The 20,644-nt window shown below is 44.0% G+C and overlaps 1 protein-coding gene across 5 annotated transcripts in view; it reads right to left on the bottom strand.

Moving 5' to 3' along the window:
- The window catches only part of Med13l (mediator complex subunit 13L), a 208,673-nt gene that overhangs the window by 156,653 nt on the left and 31,376 nt on the right, over positions 1 to 20,644 (bottom strand). For 4 of the 5 annotated variants that reach the window (XM_021162041.3, XM_021162043.2, XM_021162042.3 and 1 more), the window contains exon 2: positions 16,174 to 16,411. In XM_021162041.3, the coding sequence (XP_021017700.1) occupies positions 16,174 to 16,411 (238 nt within the window). Of the gene's footprint in view, positions 1 to 16,173; positions 16,412 to 20,644 lie in introns of those variants that run through there. The other variant, XM_029477503.2, reaches the window with a different exon arrangement.

Here is a 20,644-nt window from a genome sequence, read left to right as displayed (position 1 = left end):
GGAAAGTCTCCAAACACTTTGCTCTCCTTTTTGTCTGCCTCCTAACCCCCTTGGCACTCACACGGAACTTAAGATGCTGCCATTTTTACCATCAGTACAGATTTCTCTGTATAGTTTATTATCTCTCACTAACATATGTGTATCTATCCATTCTTTATGTTGATGACAGCGCCACATTGTACCTTGTGAGATTAAAGTGAGTAAAAAAGTTCTGGAGAGCCAGTTCTTTTGCATGAACAAAGATAAAAGCATAAGGGGCTGCTATAAAAGTAAAAGCCTGTAGTCCTGAACTAGGTAGAAAATGCTATGTACTTGAGGGGGATGGCCAGCCAAGTGTTCTGCCACCGCATGACAAAACTCTACCTAGATCCAGTCACTGGAGTCATACCATGATGTTACGCAGTAACAAGCATCCCATACCCAGACTGTGGTCCTAAATCCCCATTTAGAGGCTCCCAAAATCCTTGGCAAACTGGCTGATTCTAGGCCTGGAACATAAAAAGCTAAAAGATTCCATCACAGCAAGGAGCTCACCAAGGACCGCACCAACTACTAAGCAACCACGTCTGCAGAATCAAAAACTCCTTCTCTAGCAGAAAACACACCAAGGCCATTCCAGCAGCAACAGCAGCAACAGGCACAGCCACGCTTGAATCCATGAGCTCACGAGTCATCTGGAGAAATGGCTGGCTATACCCCGGCTCCACAGAGATGGCAGACGCATCTCCATGGAAAGCTATCTTTAAATGTTACTCATGTGACACCTGTCATTTCAGGAACAAGATTCAATTGCTCTAATCATAGGTAAGAGAAAACAAGACTAACTCAAATATGAAGAGTAAAGCATCAAATCCGTGTGGTGTGGTCTGGCTGGAGTACAGTAACAACTGGACACGCTCCCACAGCTGGAGCCACCACAGAGCCCAGACTGAGGAGACCAGAGGGGCACTGCTGATAAAAGCACACGGTGACTTCTTGTCAATTAAAGTGGGACTGTGAATGAATTTTCAATGACTCAGAAATGCTCTGAGCCTAATAGTTTTAAATTGCCAACACGATAGGTATCCATTATCAGTGCACATAGAAGAGCTTGCTTTTTTCTAGGTGATCACAAAACAATACCAATATGTTTCATGTTCAATTTCTTTTAAGAAATTTTATTTTGAATTAAATGAGATACCTATGGTCACATTAAGAAACTTTTTCAAATTACTGCGTTGTAAGAAAAAAAGAACTGAAGATTATCATATATGGCCTCAAGTTTGGTCTGGGGTTTTTGGTTGGTTGGTTTTAAAGTATCAGCAGCCTCCTGGCCCCTCCCACTGGCTGTCCAGTCACCATCAGCATCCCGCACAGAGCAGCACCGACAGAAGCAGCACAGCTCACAGTCAGGGCGTACGGCCATGCCAACCTTTCCTTCCTATTTTCCTCGCTCTGCCTCCTCACTGCTCTCTGCCAACAACTGAGTGAGAGGTCGCATTGCTATCAGGGCTCAGAGCTGCTCACACAGCCCTGAAATGACCCTTCCCAGATGGCATACAACAGCAGGATTGCAGATGATGCTTCAAATGGAGTAAGTCCCGATTTCCAAGTGAGCCTCTTCAGAGTTAGGGTTTCAATTCTAATAGGATTTAACCACAGTTAACCAAAATGAGGCTCTCTCCTGAAACAAAATACTCCTAATAAGTTAATCACTTCCTCCTGACTTGTTCTAAGGTTCTGAGCAATCAATTACCACAGACTGTACTCAGCCAACTGCAGTGGAAAGAACTCAACAGAGTGCACTTCAGAGCATGGCACCTGAAGATCCCAGCCACACAACAGCACCCAGGGCCTCTGAGCAGCCTCAGAGGAAGAGTGGTCAGTGGAATGAGTCCAGGCTCTGACACGAGCTGGACAGCTCTCTCCCTACACTCGAGGAGCCTAAGGACTGAGTGTGACACTGAGTGTGGCACCACTGAACTCCTGAGGAGCACTGCTGAGGAGATGCCACCACACCTCCCCGAGCTCTGCAAGCACTGATACCAAACAAACTGCCTCATGTCACCGATTACACACTACTGTCCATGGAGCCTCTTTAAAACACTAGCCCGAGAGAAGCACCTGAAAAAATGTTCAACATCCTTAATCATCAGGGAAATGCAAATCAAAACAACCCTGAGATTCCACCTCACACCAGTCAGAATGGCTAAGATCAAAAATTCAGGTGACAGCAGATGCTGGCGAGGATGTGGAGAAAGTGGAACACTCCTCCATTGTTGGTGGGATTGCAAGCTTGTACAACCACTCTGGAAATCAGTCTGGCGGTTCCTCAGAAAATTGGACATAGTACTACCGGAGGATCCAGCAATACCTCTCCTGGGCATATATCCAGAAGATGTCCCAACCGGTAAAAAGGACACATGCTCCACTATGTTCATAGCAGCCCTATTTATAATAGCCAGAAGCTGGAAAGAACCCAGATGTCCCTCAATAGAGGAATGGATACAGAAATTATGGTACATTTACACAATGGAGTACTACTCAGCTATTAAAAAGAATGAATTTATGAAATTCCTAGCCAAATGGATGGACCTGGAGGGCATCATCTTGAGTGAAGTAACACAATCACAAAAGATCTCACACAATATGTATTCATTGATAAGTGGATATTAGCCCAAAACTTAGGATACCCAAGATATAAGATACAATTTGATAAACGCATGAAACTCAAGAAGAATGAAGACCAAAGTGTGGACATTGTGCACCTTCTTAGAATTGGGAACAAAACACCCAGGGAAGGAGTTACAGAGACAAAGTTCGTAGCTGTGATGAAAGGATGGACCATTTAGAGACTGCTGTATCCAGGGATCCGTCCCATAATCAGCTTCTAAACGCTGACACCATTGCATACACTAGTAAGATCTTGCTGAAAGGACCCAAATATAGCTGTCTCTTGTGAGACGATGCCGGGGCCTAGCAAACACAGGAGTGGATGTTCACAGTCAGCTATTGGATGTATCACAGGGCTCCCAATGGAGAAGCTAGAGAAAGTACCCAAGGAGCTAAAGGGATCTGCAACCCTATTGTTGGAACAACATGATGTACTAACCAGAACCCTGGAGCTCTTGTCTCTAGCTGCATATGTATCGAAAGATGGCCTAGTCGGCCATCAATGGAAAGAGAGGCCCATTGGACTTGCAAACTTTATATGCCCCAATATAGGGGAATGCCAGGGCCAAAAGAATGGGAATGGGTGGGTAGGGAAGTGGGGGGCGCTATGGGGGACTTTTGGGATAGTATTGGAAATGTAATTGAGGAAAATATGTAATAAAAATATTAAAAAAAAAAAAAAACACTAGCCCGATATCAAACCCCAAACTTCAGAAGTAACCCAGGTGATGTTGGGGAAAATTGTTCATACTGTGCGTACACACAACTGTACGAGCACACAGTTGTCCTAGTCCCCTTCCCTGCTATTGTGAGAAAATACCCTGGCAGAAGCACTGCAAGGACAGGGAGACCACTGGCTCCCGACTCCAGGCTCCAGGCTATTTGTCACTGCAGAGCAAGCAGGGCAGCAGGAGCTTGTGGCTAAGTAACAGAGTGATGGCGAACGAGAGCGCTGACTGGCACTCTGACTATTTTCTCCACCCTTATACAACCCAAGATCCTCTCCTACCTCTGCTACCTTACCCATCTCCCACAAACAGCCAACCTCCACAATCCCTCACTGAGATCTGTCCTGCTACAATTAAAATGAACCGTCATGTCTACCAAGGACACTGAGATCTAAAAACTGGCCCAGTTCATCTTCTGCTGCAGTTTCTTCAGCACATAAGCCTAATTGTTCAAAAATAAGCCACAAATCCTGCCTGGGTTTAAGAAAAATGTACACAGTAAAGTGTTTTCATGAGAAATAAAGAAGTTTCCCAGAGCAGCCAACAGCAGTGGCAGCATTTGGAAATGGCAGGCTGTTGAGATGGCTCACCATCTGAGCTGTCCATGAGATGCCTTAGAAAATCACTAAAAACTTAGTTCTCTGCCATCATAAGTAAATGTACTACCATCTCAGAAAAGAAAGAGGAGAAACCTCTGACACTTTCAACAAGCCCCAGGCAGACGACACCTGCCCGGCACACCTTGCTGGGTCCTTCTGTTCCACTATTAGTGTTAAAATAATCCCTTCTCAATGGCTGCCTACCTTACATTTTAATCTTTTATTATATTCAGTTTAAAAAGCAGTTGATGTTCTTACACAGGACTAGAGTTTAGTACCCAGCACGCACATGGCAGCTCACAGTCATCTCTAACTCCAGTTCCAAGAGACCTGATGCCCTTTTCTAGCCTCTACAGGAACCAGGCACACATGTAGCAAACAGACACATATGCAGGCAAAACACACAAAGTTTTTTTTTTTTTTTTAATTAAAAATTGGTCCTAGCTAGCTGTGCTGAGGAGCATCCCTGGGGCAGTGTGACTGGACTGCAGGAGCACCAAAGTTGTGTCTGTCATTAGAACTCAGTATGTACAAAATATCCTTCCAGAAACCCAGAGGAGTCAAAGCAATTATTCAATAATAAGAAATAAGTTAATATCTATAGATGATGGGCATGTTACTTTATTTGAATAAAAGCAACTAAGGGAAAAAAAAATAAAACCAAAGTTCTGAGCATCAGAAATGTAAGCCTCCAGTCTTTTTGCCTGCGTACACTGACACTTATAAACTGGTACTTTCTAGTAGAAGGATTTGTTTTTAAGCCCAAACAATTGGACAGAGATACAGAGTTAATCTGTATGGAACATAACTCCATCCCACCTCCCCCAAAAAAGTCCCAAAAAACCCTCAGCTTAATATGAAGGAAACAAAATTATGTCCAGTCCTAATAATCAAATTATACAAGGTGGTAGGCTTGGCTCCTACTGGTGTCTCAAGCAATCCCTAAGTACACACAGTTCTTATGTGTGGGCCTAAAGCAGAAAAAGGCCACAGGGAGCTGTGACACAATGTCAGTTTTTCTCTGAAGCTGAAGACCCACCACAGCCTTAGCAACCAGGTAACTCCAGACACACTGTCATTAGCTCTTACAGGACATTGCCATAGCAACCAGAGACAATTAGCATAGAAAGAAGAAAATCACCTACTATTGTCTATTACAGTTCCAACATTTAAAACAAATCTGGGGCTGAAAGACACTACTTGCAAACTCCAAGGACTTCATGAACTTTTTAAGTTTAGATTTCAGTGTGTATTGCTCTCCAATAAAGTGAAATATTGTAGAGTTCTTCACCCATCTACTCCCATGGAGTCGGGGGTTGGGGGATTGGGGAAGGAAACGAAATAGCTTTCTGGGGCCATTTGACTGATCTTCTTGTGCAGTAATAACTCAATAACTAGATTCAAAAGCTAGTTAATGAAATTGAAATCATTTTATCAACAAGTTTCCTCCCTTCCTCCAGACTATGAAAGGAAAGAGTAAGCTATAAACCAGCCCTTCAGAATGTCTAGTTCAAAGGTAAAGCCAGAGGGAATATTTTCAAATATAAACCAAACCTAATGGACTTGCTGTCACATACATACATGCATACATATCCTCAATTTAAATGAAATATATCTATAACCCAAACCGTCTTCCAGTTTGGGCCCAGCAGTTTCTATGATCTTCACTGTTTTTTCCTCTTCTTGCTTCTCCTACAGACAATCAGGGTGACAGGTGAGTGACAAGTCAAGATCACTTCATCCCAAGAGCTGAAGGCCAGGAAAGATGGCCATGTCCTCCCTGGGACCACGCCTGCTTTCTAACTGCCTATCTACCCAGTGGCCAGCAAGGATGTCTGGTAAACCCTACACTACCTCATTGCCATGCGCATGTCAACTGTTTCCCTACAGAGCACTCCTGCCTGACTGGTAAGTTACAAGGGATGCTTCTTTTACTGTAAGCCCGGCAACATCCTCAATGCCACCTCTAATTTTAAAAATTATCAAAGTCCTTTATACACTCATATACATATAAAAAATAAATCTTTAAAACTTAAATACGTAAGAGAAGGAAAGGGGTCATGACCCAGAGGTCGTCTGTGCATCTCTGTTAAATTAATCCATGATCAAGTTGTCTTTTAAACAATATTATTTTAAAGCCAAGATACTGAACAAAAAAATAACTTTAGTTTCCTTAACAGTTAGTAGCTTTACTCTAGTTATTCAAATTCTCCTTACAGTAATTTGCATATTGGTAATTATAGCCCATTCCTCCTAAATATAACAAAGGCAAGGTTAGATTTCTATCTTCACAAAACAACAGGCACTCAAACTTAAAGACAGAACAGTCCTGTGCATCCTAGCCACTTGGTGAGTCAATGGTATCTTTGCCCTTTATGCAAAGTCAGAGCCAAAAAGGGAGGGGAGGTTGGGAGGGGACAGGTGACTTTGTGGGCCAGATCTCAATGCTGGCTGGCTTCTCACAGCTCTCTCCTGGGTTCCTCAGAATACCTCTGGTGTCTCTGCCTGGAATTTCCGCTTAATATGCAATGGCATGATTGGCTGAGAGTCTCTTCAGATGGACCATCTGCCGAAGGTTCAAAGCGTTTGGTTCAGAGGAAGGAATTAGAGCTACTTCTGAAAGGCATGCCAGCCACTGCCGTGTGAGATTTAGGTAAAACTGTTCCTTTAGCTTTTCCATCTTTTCTTTTTTTTAATAAAGCTTTTTCAAGTTCAAGGCCAGTCCCATGTATTCAGTGAGTTCCAGGACAGTCAGGGTTACACAGGGAGACCCTGTCTCAAAAAGCAGACAAAACAGTTTCAATCTTAACTCACCAATTTTAAAAAGAGTTACAGACTCTGAGAAAAAAGTAAGGAAACTAGAAAATGCTTCCAATTTCTTTGTTCTGGTTTGTTTTGTTTGTGACAAGCCTTGAGATACAACGCTGGCTGGCCTAGAACTCAAACTTAATGGTAATTCCCCTGCCTCTTCCTAGGAATGCTGGAATTACAGGAATCCACCATGCTTTGGAAACACTGGTCCTTTGAATGCTTAGAGCCTGTATTCTAAACTGCTCTCAGCATTGAGTTAGACTGCCCACACCATGAGAGCCCAGCAGCCACACCATCTGAGCGGCATGCACGGACCACACAGCAGCCCAGCGTGGCTCTGGCGGCACCCACGTATGAACACCTATCGCAGCAGCAGCACAGGGTCAGCTGAGACTGCCGGGAATAACATGGGAGTAAGACCTCAGCCAGTATTTGCTTCTTCCAGTTCAATTACCCTGTACTCAGACTTCCACATGGAAACCACATGACAAAGCCAACTTCTTCTAGATCCTCGCCTCTCAGGCTGAGGTACTGAGCACTCACCAAGCCAGTGCAAGGCCCTAGGTTTAAGCAACAGAGGGGAGAAACGGATTCTGATGTATCTGAAGAAGCCATCAACAACTGGTAACAGCTAAACTGCAAACGAACCAGCAAGGTGAATGAACCATCACACAAGGGTGCTTGCTCGTGGTCAAGCTGGACAGCCTGAGTTCCAACCCACATCCCAGAGAGAGAGAACAGAGTCCCACAGTGTGTCTTCTGATCTCTACAGATGAACTGTGGTGTGCACGCATGAACACATGCACAGAAATATACACTCTCTGAAAGAATGAATAAAACTTAAACCATCTTAGAATTTGACAGAAAGTGTGTGTTCTACTCTTTAAAGAAAGCGTCTCAACCAAGACAGTGCTAGGTGAAGTTAAGGGACTAATTCACACAGCCCCACTAACCACAACAAAAGCCACCACCATGTGTTCTGTATGTACTAAATCTATCAAAACCAGAGGTACAGGCAAAGCAGCAGAACCATTTCCTCTAAGCCATTCAAAGTAAGACGGAAAAAAAAGTCAAGGTAAAGCTACTTTCTACTCAAGATTGATCAAGTACCTGGCACACAGACACTAACTGTAAATATCTCATCACTGTCTGGTGTCAGGGCCATTATCTATTCCTAGTTTACAGCTACTGTAAAATTAGGTACAGTAAGTACAAATAAAAATGATCCTACCAATAAACTATGTGAAAAAGCAGCATTCATTATGGCCCACAGCATGAATGTGGAGCCACAATCCCTGCTGATCAAACAGCCTTATTAGTTCTACAAGCACCATGCCTGTAAGGAGGTCGACCAGCTCCTGATCAGCACAAGCTGTGGCTTTCCAGACACACACTGTTTAAAACAGCGGGTCCACACAATGTTCAGGACCTCATCTCACACAGCCAAAGCCAGCAATGCTGTGACACCACCTTTCTCAACACTGAACCTCCATGTGATTCCTTACGGTGGCAGAGCTGTGGTACATAGCCGCAATCTTAGCACTTGGAAGGTGGAAACTGAGTGAGTTCAAGGCTTTCCAGGAGAAAGCAGGGAAGAGAACAGCCACCTTAGACAGTCACCTGCAGTACTCATTAGCATCTGTAACATGTGACAGACAAGGATATTCAATGCAGTAGAGTCGGCTTCTGACACATAGGTACCATCAAACACCTTTGCCCTTCTCACACAGACATGCTGCTGTCCAAGGATGCCACTGCAGGCCTGCTTTTCATTATAAACATCTACCAGGCTACTTTCTAAAATGAGCTAAAAATACAGTACCTGAAACTCAGCACAGAATATCTGAATTTGTCTGCTTTAGGCTAAATATATCTCCATGTGAATAGCATACTTCCTTATGAATAGCAAACACCAAAATAGCTCACATTTAAACAAGTTCAAGATCAACTGTGAAAAAGAAAGTCATCTTAGTGTTAAGACGGCACCTTTCCGAGGTTCACGCCTCACTTCTCAGACAGGCACTTGTAGATAAGTCCTCCAGGACACTGTTATGTCAGGAAGCCTGCCAGGCAAACAAAAGCCTTTCATATTTAACTCAGAAAGGCATCTTGCCTCCTCCCAAGCCCAGAACATTGAGAAGTAAAAGTAACTGCTAAAAATGAGAGATTCTGCATGGACAAGACAGAGGCTAATGGCCGGCGGTTGGGGCTCTCATCTTTGCTCTTCTACAGCACACACACAAGAACACTTGTCTTAATCCCTTGTATTCCTTTTTCAATCAAGTCGGTTGTGCTGTGTGATCAACTCTAGACTGGAAGGTGCTCTGTCACCACAGGCCCTAGCAGCCTTCCCACTCAGTCCCACTACCGTAACAGCGTAGACAGCTGCATTGTCATGTGGGCAGTACAGAAGGCCTTTAGATCAGCCCTAGATGGGCCTCAAGGGTAATGTGCGTTGGTTGAACTGACTGCCAGGGTCAAAACAAGACCCAATCACACAGACGATGCATTCACCAACACTGAGTTTGTAAGAGGGTATGTGGCCCAGAACTTGTGGGAAAGTCTAAAGCAGATCACCGAACACTGACCAGCTGTAGTGGATCCAAGGGAATCTCTTCAGGTCACATTGGGGCATCAGCTCAGTCAGAAAAGAATCTACAGTGAGTGCCAGAGATTGCATCTGCAGGAGCCTGTCGATGTGTCCTGCGTATCTGTGTGTCCCTTATGGTCCCCATACTTGAGACCAGTTGTAGAAACCTTAGCTTCTAATTCAAATCATGGCCGAGTAGATTAAGTCCTCATTTCCAACTAGAGAGGCATAAAACAAAATCAAATGGAAACTGTGCTATAAACATTTCTCTATTACTAAACTCAGCATAGAGATCCACAAACCATGTTAGTCTCCCCTATCACAGAGACTACAGAACAACTCAAGGCAGCCTAAGCACTACCTGCTACCTCATCCAAGCCTTTGCCACAGGTCCTGTGTTTTCCAGCATGACAAGGAATGGATTGGTAAATAGAAATGGAGAGGCCTTCTCCAACGACCACAGCCAGAGCCTAGCACTGCAGCAAGCCACTTTAGACTGGCAGACGATAACAGTTATCAAGCATTTGTATTAAGTTTTTATTGACCCAAAAGCATTTCATTTACCTTCCATCCTGTTGTCACTGTAGAATCTGCTAGGTTCTGGGATCAGTCTAGACTAAGTGGTGTTGCAAGGCTAACCTCTAATGCTATCAGAGAAGTGACAAAGGCAGAGACTCCTCCTGGACTTTGGTTTGCAGCTGGGTCAGGCAATGCAAAGACAGACCATGACAAAACTGAGGGGATCCTGCGTGCAGACCTAGCTCACCCACAAAAATCTAGCTCCTTCTGGAAACCCCAGTTTATGTCAGGGATACATGCCCTTTCTTATAGAGAAGAGCAGTGAGAACACAATGTCATTTAACTATGGCAGCAAAAAAAAAAAGTGTTAAAAAAGTCAAGACCGGTTCTCTACATATACTTATGTCTCTAAACCCTTTCAAAGTCAATATTCAACTATGCAATTACTTCTTGAATTAGGCCTTTAGCTCTAGCAACATTTATGAAGTCTCCTGATTTTCTAGCCATACACTTAAATTGGCTTCCCTGAATAAGGGCTACAATTTTATCCTTTTAATGGATAACAACCCCAACTAAATCTTAAAAAGTTTGCTATGCAAAGACAAGCTTTTGAAAGAAAAAGAAACCAGAGGGCAGGAGAGATAACTGAGCACGGCACTACTCAAAACTGACACGCAATCAATGGCCACACCACACACAGCATGCTCCTCGCCAAATTAATCCCATTCATGCATGAAATACAGTTTACCTACTGTCAATTGACATCTCTGCTCCAAAGATAACTAACACTTGGTGAAAGGAGACTTCACAGGCTATAGAGGAGGCTCAGCAGAGACAAGTGCTCAATGCTCTTACTGAGGCTCCCAGAGCGGCTCCACACCTACAGCTCCAGCTCTAAGAGACCCAATGGTGCTGAGCTCCTCAGGTGCCCACACTCACGTGCACAAATTCACACACAGACAAACACATGCACACAACATAATTAAAATAATGGAAATAATTTTTAAAAGATATTTACTTGGGCTCACTGTATATAGAGTTTTCATGTTGGGAAAAACAAAAAAACAAAAAACATTAGACCATGATATCTCTGCTTCCCAATAACAACCCCCAGATCAAAACTTTATTTGACTTTTGTCTAAAGCAATAATCTTTATAATTTTGCCAATTGCTTAATTTTCCTATCAGTGGAACACAAGCCCTCCCTTCACATTCTACCTCACTACAATCTTGGTATAAATGTCTCATTTTTCTTTTAAAAAAACCTAATTACATGGTTCAGTAAGTTGCCTGCGGTAACACACTGATGTTATTTACAGTAGAAAGTTAAGACTTCAGCTTGCTCTCTCAATTTCAAGCATGTGTAGGTTAATAATTCTAGTTCACTGATTCTCTTTCTATTCTTCATATGAAAGAATCTGAGTAGATATCTTTCCATAATTTCACAAAAAGACTTTGTTACTCATTCAAGTGTTAATAAATGTCACATCTCTTCAGTATGTGTAACTCATTAAGTCAAATATTTAAGTAAGCATGCATGTTCACACAGTCATCATACAATGAAAACTATTACTACTTTATAGCTTTGGCAAACTAATTCAAAACAAAATATAGGAAAACAGAAATGTGATACCAATGTTTTAGGCCGGCTGTAGTGACACCCATCTTTAATCCCTGTGAGGCTCCAGCCATCCTGGTCTACCCTCTCATATATTCTTAGCAGTGGTCTGTACATGCACCTCTCATACACCCCTTAGACTATAAATCCCTCTAAGTGAATTCACAAATAGAAGCACCTATACAGCCACACACACTCACGAGGTTCCCTGCTTTGACACGTGGCAGCAGTCTCAGTTCTACTTAAGAGTATACATACAACAAGCTAAAACAACTGTCTTCCTCCTACAACAATTTGGGTTTGCTATGAAATGTAGAGAAGGAACCAGCAAGATGGCTCAACAGGTAAAAGCCCTTGCCACACAAGCCTGCAGACCTGCATCCAAGACCCAGACAGAATCTGTGGAGGGAGGAGAGAACTTCCAACAGTTGTCCTCCAATCTCTACTGCATGACCACAGTAGCACACACACCCACGTACACACATGTCCACAATAGCACATATACCCCCACAACATGTACACACATGTTCACAGTAGCACACACACACACATGTACACACATGCAAACATGTCCACAATAGCACATATACCCCCACAACATGTACACACATGCACACATGTTCACAGTAGCACACACACACACACCCCCACATGTACACACATGCTCACATCTTCACAGTAGCACACACACCCCCACATGTACACACATGCACACATGTCCACAGTAGCACACGCACACAGAGAGAGGGAATGTATGGCAAGTGCAGATACATTTCCATGAGCACACTCCCTTTGCTGCTGTGCATTTGTATTACTCCCCAGTCCCCACCCAAACATTCAAACTAGAAAATAATTATCTCAGCTTGAAAGTGGGCATTAATATTTGGCACTACCTGCTACCCAGAACAGAATCAATTGCTTAGAAAAATGCCAAAATGTAATTAATTCTCATCTGCGAGCTCATGGTGGTCAGTGCAGTAGCAATGGCTGACAGCTAAATGCAGTTCCAGAGTGACTGCTGTGTGTGCCAGCTCAGGTCCTTATTAACTTTAGCCTCATAATCCAATTCATTTTGAGGAAACTCAGACAGTGACAGGTTAAACAGACTGAGCAGAGGCTCCCAGCTGGTAAGTAACTATGGAGACATCACTATGCCAGATCCGAAGCCACACCTCTGGAGCTCACAATGCCCACCACCTTCTCTGGCCTCATTGTGACCTTCCCTCACAGGGCTCCAGATACTTCAAGCATTCCAAGTACACGGCTATGGATCCAACCCTGTGTCCTGAAGGAGTGCGTACTGTCATTCCATGAGGCTGCTTTACTAACGTGCACACATACCATGTACCGAGGCAGCAGCTTGGTGTTTACTGTGGTCTGCCAGCCATATGCTACTAAGTCACATCATGACAAGGTGCAAAACAGAACCAAAAAGCATGAACAGTAAGTACTTCAGTACCCCTGGTAATGTCGTAACAGTGTTGCCTGCCCGAGCCTAACACTCATGTCTGCTGGCAGGACTCTGCTAACATTTATATTGCCCGAAATAAAGTAACTCTTAAATAGACTGACTGGGAAAGGACGTGTTACACTCTCAATTCTACTGCAACCAATAGGAACTCGGTTCCTCCTCCACCCCAAGGCTTCCCGACTACTCTACACCTCATTATGCCACTCACTTTTCTAATTAGATGTCAAATCTCTCCTAATGCTTGAGTCACAGACTTTACTTTCAGGCACTTCTACATGCAGAAGTGGACAACTTGTGTGACTGGCTCTAACTTTCCCAACGCTCAGCACACCGAGGAGAGGAGACCCTCAGGAGGCCACGGCTGCTCAGCAGAGGGGGCACTTACAGTTCTCAGAAGGAAAGAGCGCAAACAAGGCACCATTCCCCGCCATTCCCCGGGGCAAACACAGCTGACACCTTCGGCTCAGGCCCATGCTCAAAGAGCAGTGTCCCAGCTGCCTCCTCCACCTCTTTCAATGGTCATCCTGCTGGCCAGTCTAATTAAAATGTAGTGTGTCTGCTGGAAGTGGCGCGCACCTTTAACCCCTGCAGGTGGGAGGCAGAGGCAAGCGGATTCCTATGAGTTTGAGCCAGCTTGATCTACAGAGCAAGTTCCAGGTCAGCCAGACCTACAAAGTGAGACTTTGATTGTAAAATAAATAAATAAATAGCATTTCTATAACTTAAAACAAAGCAAAAACCATTTTAAAATAAGTCAATCTTTGCTTAACTCTTGCCAGCATATTCTCACATTAATGACCTACGTGTGTGACAAATAGCAGCTCGGGAAAAGCAGCCCATGCTTACACAAGTTTTAATAGCACTGCAACAAGCTGGTCTCCCACAACAGCACTCACTCCGCTGTCAAGCCAGGCCATGTGTTTTCTAACTTGTTACGAAATGAATTGAAGACATCAGGAAGGAGAAACAGAACCAGAAGTAACAAGGAAGAGCTGGGAGGTGGCTCAGCAGGTAAAGGTGCTTGTCACTGAGTTACCTGAGCCTAATGGCTCAGCAGATAGGGGTGCTTGTTACTGAGTTTCCTGGGCCTAAGCCTTAGGACATCTCCACAGGTATGCCATGGTGCACATGCCCTCCCATCAATCAGTGATAGTTTAAAATATTTTTTTAAGATGAAAAACTAAAGGAGAAAAATGTTTAAAAATCCACACATGAAAAAACTAAAAGAATGCAACAGTTTTACATTCAAACAAACACAAATATAACCTACCAGCTAGAAGCTCTCTTAGAGACTCTGAAAACCCAAACCGTAGGTGGTGTGAAGCTCTAACTGTATCTACATCACCTACTAATTACACGAGGTTTGGAGATGGACATAAATTCTGAGTCTGCGGATGAGCGCGCTAATAAGCAACCTCCCCTAGACAGAGTGAACATACACTCACTAGAGCATCAGGGAAGAGGTGTGCAGCCCAGAGGTAGCTCAATTAGTCCACTGTGCTGTACTGCCCCCTAGCTGCTGTGGCAAGATACACCACCAACAGGAGAAAAACAAAACAAAACCAAACAAACAAGGCTGCCAACAAGTTTCAAGAATTTGGCAGGAAATCCTTTAGGCAAATTTAGAACCTTTAAAACAGACCCACAAGAATACACTAGAGTTTGTTTTATGTCTTCCCGTAATAAATAATAAGAACATAAACTAACAAAATATCTCAGCAATGCCTGCAACATTTCAACCACAAATTAACTAGAGCGGATTAAGTTCTAAAGCCAGGCGAGAAGGGCCAGCACTCCCCACAGAGACGTGGGCTAGCCAAGCAAGGTGCACAGCCTGTCACGCAGCTCCACACAGCTCGGACTCAGCGAGTCCTCAGGCAGCACAGCAGCGTGGGAAGGCCTGCCTCCAAACCACTGAAGGAACCCTGGAACGGCTCCTGACTTAGAGAATTCTGTAGGACATGAATGAGAAACTTGGCTAGAGGAATGGAAAACTACTACTAATATTTTCTGCTACTGTAAATGTATGGTAAACATAAAAAATAGTTTAGACTAACAAATATTTTTGCATTAATTCGAAGTTTCCAGGTGTCAGATGCAAACTGAAGTCAAAATTTAGTTAATTAAAAATTAGTATTTCAGGGCTGGTGAGATGGCTCAGTGGGTAAGAGCACCCGACTGCTCTTCCAAAGGTCCAGAGTTCAAATCCCAGCAACCACATGGTGGCTCACAACCATCTGTAACGAGATCTGGCGCCCTCTTCTGGAGTGTCTGAAGACAGCTACAGTGTACTTACATATAATAAATAAATAAATCTTTAAAAAAAAAATTAGTATTTCTGGAATCAGTAAGAGAAATAAACTGAGATACTTTAAAGAAACTTATCTTTCCCGAAAACAGTATCCAAGGTTAATTTAAAATTTGTCCAGTAAAAGGTGCATTAGATTTCTGCATTTCCAATTTGCCAACAAAGAGTTGAGCTGGCAAAGTCCAAAGGGAAAAGACAATTTCTGTTCACATAGCTGCCTTACCAGTTACTCACAACACACTATTAATTTAAAAAGAGGGGCACCAGGCGGTGGTGGCGTACACCTTTAATCCCAGCACTCAGGAGGCAGAGACAGGTGGGTTTCTGAGTTCGAGGCCAGCCTGGTCTACAAAGTGAGTTACAGGACAGCCAGGGCTATATAGAGAAACCCTGTCTTGAAAAACCAAAAAAGAAAACAAAAACAAAAACCAAAATAACAAACAAACAAATAAAAAAACAGGGCCAGAGCTTTGTCTCCACCCAGACACTGCCCACTGGGTACACAGTACTCTAACTCTAATGATTTCAGAGGCTAGAAGGACAGGGTGGTGAACCCCTGTACCCCAGTTGGCAAGAGGCTGAGCCAGAAGAAGTGCTTCAAGTTTAAGGCTACATGTTGACTCTGTCTGTAAATGATAAAAGAATGGACTTAAGGTGATTTTACAAGGTTCTAATTTTCAGCATGACTAAGGAAGAACAAGAGAGTTTAAGGAAAGGGAAATGTGGGGGCAGAGGTGGGGGAGTGAGGCTATTCTTCTGACAAACACACTGCCTGCTTGGGATCTCTGTTTTAAGCAACTCCTAAATATAAATTCCAAAATTTACAATTGTTCAAAAAACATATGCAAATAATGTTTAAAGAAAACGAAGTCCTTACCCTGCAGCTCATGGTGGATCACTCCCACTAGGTTAGGTTCATCTCCCCACCAGAATATCCAGAGCTCTTTGCAATCGGGCTTGACATCACGACGCCATACACACAGCAGGTTGGCTTGCAGACAGCGGATGAAACTTAACAGGATTGGATCATCTTGGGCTGGGGCTGAAATTATGGGTCCACAGTCCCCGTGCCCTCCAAAATTGTACCTACGCCATTTGATTCCTGTGAGTTCAGCCTGGAAAACGACAAGAAATTTGCAATAGTTTTGATTTTTCCTTTTACTCACAGACCACTAAAAGCAAATTCCTACAGGAAGGGAAAGCTGATAAAATAGGCATTGATATTAAACTTCACACCACAAGGTCTCTTCAAACAAAGAACACACATCAGAAGGGTGTCGGAACAAACATCATATTAAATACCAAAATAAAACAAGCTCATAATCATTATGTGCTGCTGAAAAATTTTTATTCTCCTGACCATTTGTACCCATATTTTTTAAATATTATCTTCAATTATTACTTGCTGTTCAATTCACAGATTATACTTATTTTAAAACCAAATAAGGACAGAGAGATTGATCAGTCAGCAGCTAAGAGCACCAGCGCTCTTGGAGGGGACCACAGTTGGATTCCCAGCATCACACAGTGGCTCACAACCCCTCTTAACTCTGACCCCAGGAAAGCCAGTGCCCTCTTCTTCATGTCTTAGGGCACAGGACAGACCTGGTGAACACACATACATGCAGGCAAAACTCTTGTACATATTAAAAAAAACTTTTAAATATTTTTATAAATAAATAAAACAAGTAAGATTTTAAAATAACTGTTGTGGCACAGTGGCCCACACCTTAAACCCCAGCACTCAGGAGGCAGGAACAGCGGATCTTCTGTGGGTTTGAGGCCAGCCTAGTCTATAAAACAAGTTTCAGGACATCTAGGGCTATGTAGAGGGACCATCTCAACAACAAAAGTCCAAGTTGATTGTTCCTAACACAAAAACCTGAAATTCACACTGCTTCTAAATCCACACTTGGAAGCACTTGAGCTCACTTCACATTAGGGATAGCAAGCCAGAGAAACATATGTCAACAGCCCTGAATCTGAAAATCCACCATCTGAAACATCTGGTCCCAAGGACTTGGAACAAGGGGTTCTCCCCTTGTAGAAGACATTCCGAGGAATTCCCACTCCCTCACCCCGCGCCCCAACCTCAGCAGCCAGTTCAGGAGGTGGGAGTTTTCACCAGGGCAGCACAGCTTGCTAAAAGGCTCCTCAGGAAGTAGCTGCTAACACAGCCAGCAGCAGCCGAGACACACAGAGCCCTGCCTCCTTAGCACGGAACTTTAAACAAGCAAGCAGAGGCCGTGTGTGCTGTGCGCAGTTCACACACTTCTAACTTCTACATTCGCATTTCCTGAAGCTGAGGTTGGATGAACTGGACAGAACATCACAAAGAGATTGGGGCTCCTTACTTAGTAGCTACAAACTGGGACCATGTACTGGACCCACCACAGTCCTGTATCGAACAGCCCACGTGCCCCCATCCCTTCATTTCCTCTCCCACAAAGCCAGTCATTCTTATGGACAAATTCTTTAAAACAGAAGCACCACAGGGCAGAAAAGTAACCATCTGCAACCCAACCGGGACTAACTCCAAGTGCTTAAACAGCTGACACACAGCATACGTAAGTGCGTGTATTTAAGACAGAGTCTCACTATGTAGCCCTAGCTGGCCTTGAACTTACTATGTAAGCCAAGCTGGGCTCCAATTAAGCAAGCTGCACTTGCCTCCTAAGTACTAGGACTAAAGGTGCGGGGTACCATGCCTGGCATATTTTCCTTAAGCAGCAAGGTATCCCCAGGATTTACATAGCATCTACATTGCATCAGGCAAGTGTAATCTTAAAGACCATCCTAGGTACATGCAAATACTGCATTTCTATGCTGCCTGGGGATCTGAGGCAAGGCAGGCAAACAATCCTGACAGGAGGACAGCTTGCGAGCTCTCTGAGCTCTCCCTGGCTGAGGAAGTGATTTCTTGGCGCTCCCCTCTTCTCACTGCCATGCCTACACTCTTGTCTAGTTTTCTGTTCAAGCCCCCATGTTTCTTCTAATAAAAGTAATATCTCTGTGCTTTAATCAGAAAGCCTAACATTATTTTCTAAGTGTCAAAGGAGATAAAGTAAAAACAGTAGTTCGATTTGGAGAAGATATAGAGAACACTCATCACTTAAGCAAGAACACTGTCCTATGCCCAAGAACCCTGGGCAGGGGCGGGGAGGGGAGCACGGGCACCAAAGACACAGGACAAATCACTATGACAGGGACCATGCTGTAAGTGTAGAAAACTAGGGCACAGTAGAGACCTGCACCCTGGCTGAGTCTGTCCCCAGGAAAGCGATGCACAGAGACAAACCCGAGCACGTTCACCTGTAGTGCCCACCCTCGCAGCTGGGCAGGAAAATATCTGGCTGACTCCAAACTGCTCTCTAGCCCCAGCTTCTGCACTAACTTCCTGTGCCTGCTCTCAGTGGCAGAGGGAAGCCACTGTCACCTGCTGTGCTCTTCACAAAGCTGTCCATGCAGCAGTGTGCTGCAAGCTCCACACAGCACTGCCTGCCACAGGCTAACTAGTCAACCAAAGGAACTGGCAAACTTCCAATTATTTCAAAACATTCGGTTCCCTTGCTTTAAAGCTAAAATTAAGTATTATAAAAGTCTACCTCGGTAAGCCTAGACATCTAACAGATGACATGATAAAGCCAACATGGGGGGGGGGGGAGTTTTCAATCTTGGCTCGGTGTCTAGTAAGGAAGGGCAAAGCTGAAGACCCAGCACCCTGTCCCAGCACAGCCGCTGATATCTCCTATGAGTGTGGAGCCTCCTCTCAGCCCCAGAGCAATGGAGCAGGCCTTGCAAGAAACCTCAGAAATGAAACCAAGCAAGCCTGGATCTAAAGTCAACACGGGCTCCTGATTACTGAGACACTAAAACTCTCCAGCCCCTCTCTATTTTTTTAGTCTTTCATTTATTTACTGTATAGAAGTGCTCAGGGTGGGAGTCAGCTCTCTCTACTATGTGGGTACAAGGGATTGACCTAGGGTCTCAGCTCATCAGCAAGCCCTTTCACCTGCTGAGCCATCTCGCTGGCCCTGTTTCCCCCATTTCTGACAAATGCCTAACTCTAACACTCAAGCTTTTCTTTTCAGTCTTGAACCAGCCCTGAACCTAGTGGCACAAATGCAGCCCTGGAGATGCAGGCTGCCTAAAGGCCCAGACCTGCCGAGCAGAGACCTGGGAATAGTGCAGGGGCAGAAAGCTCTCTGAGCATGGGTGGCTGGCCACTGGTTCAATCCCTTACTCTCCAAGTTTTTGTTTTTGTTTTGTTTTTTGGAACAAACCTTTAAGCATTTTGATATTCAAATTATCATAGAGATATATTTATGTTAAAAGAATAAACAAATGCATAATTTCAGGTAAGTTGTAAAATACAAAACCAAAAAGGTAGAGTTTACTCTTCAAGGAGCAAAGGTGGTCCTCCCATGTGAGCAGCTCCAGCACTTGGCACTGAGAGCCTGACTCCACTGGGCCCTTGAGTTCTTCCCCCCTGCCTCAGACCTTCCAGCCATGTAGCTCAAGAGGTTCAGATTCCTCACAGTTAAATAATTCGTCCAGAATCATAAACCTGACAAGTGACAGGTCCCAAACATAGCTACATTGAAGCCACAAATGAATCTGAAACATAAATTCTTTACATTCTGCCATGCTCCTTCATGGGGCTAATGTTAAAAATTAGCCCTGGAGGATTAGAGAATCAGACAACGACAGCACCATGGGCTCAACTTAGCAATGACGCGAGCGCACGGCCATGCTCTCTAATCTAAGAATGTTCATGGCTCTTTCCGTGGTCTTCCTGGGGCAATAAAAACAATTCATAAGAGTGCACCATCTCAAGAATCCAGAGACTCAGATCCTACTGCCACAGGCACGTACACACGATCACTGGAGGACAGTATACTTCTTGGAGTATATGTATTTTTTTAAAAGAAACTACCTACCCTAACAGAAAGAGGATGGGGGAAGGGCTGTTTAACAGGGGAAGTGAAGGTTTTCTGAAAGAGGAGCTGAGCAGGTGGAACAGCTGACATGAAGAGAAGGCCACTGCAGTCAGCTGGCAAGGATGCTGAATAGAATCAAACCGACCCAAGAGCAACGCCCTTCCCAACCAACACCCTACGTGTGATATGGAGCCTCTGTACTGATGTAGTCTTAGTCCTTAGGTACATTGCGTTCAAATAGCTCTTGCTTTTCACACTAGATATTTCACAGCCAATATCATATATCTGCAACATAGCCCCAGAGTTAAAACTCGATTCACTGGTACGAAAGCACAATGAACCTAAAGATGTGTTGTTGGTAAGAACAAACTGAGGTCTGCCACCACAGATGGAAGAGTCCTGCTCTCT

Source organism: Mus caroli, unplaced genomic scaffold, assembly GCF_978045245.1.
Source record: "Mus caroli unplaced genomic scaffold, Mus_caroli_1 scaffold_4, whole genome shotgun sequence".
Classification (NCBI taxonomy): Eukaryota; Metazoa; Chordata; class Mammalia; order Rodentia; family Muridae; genus Mus; species Mus caroli.
Note: the sequence above shows the minus strand (reverse complement) of the source record. Positions and strands in the feature narration are given on the sequence as shown.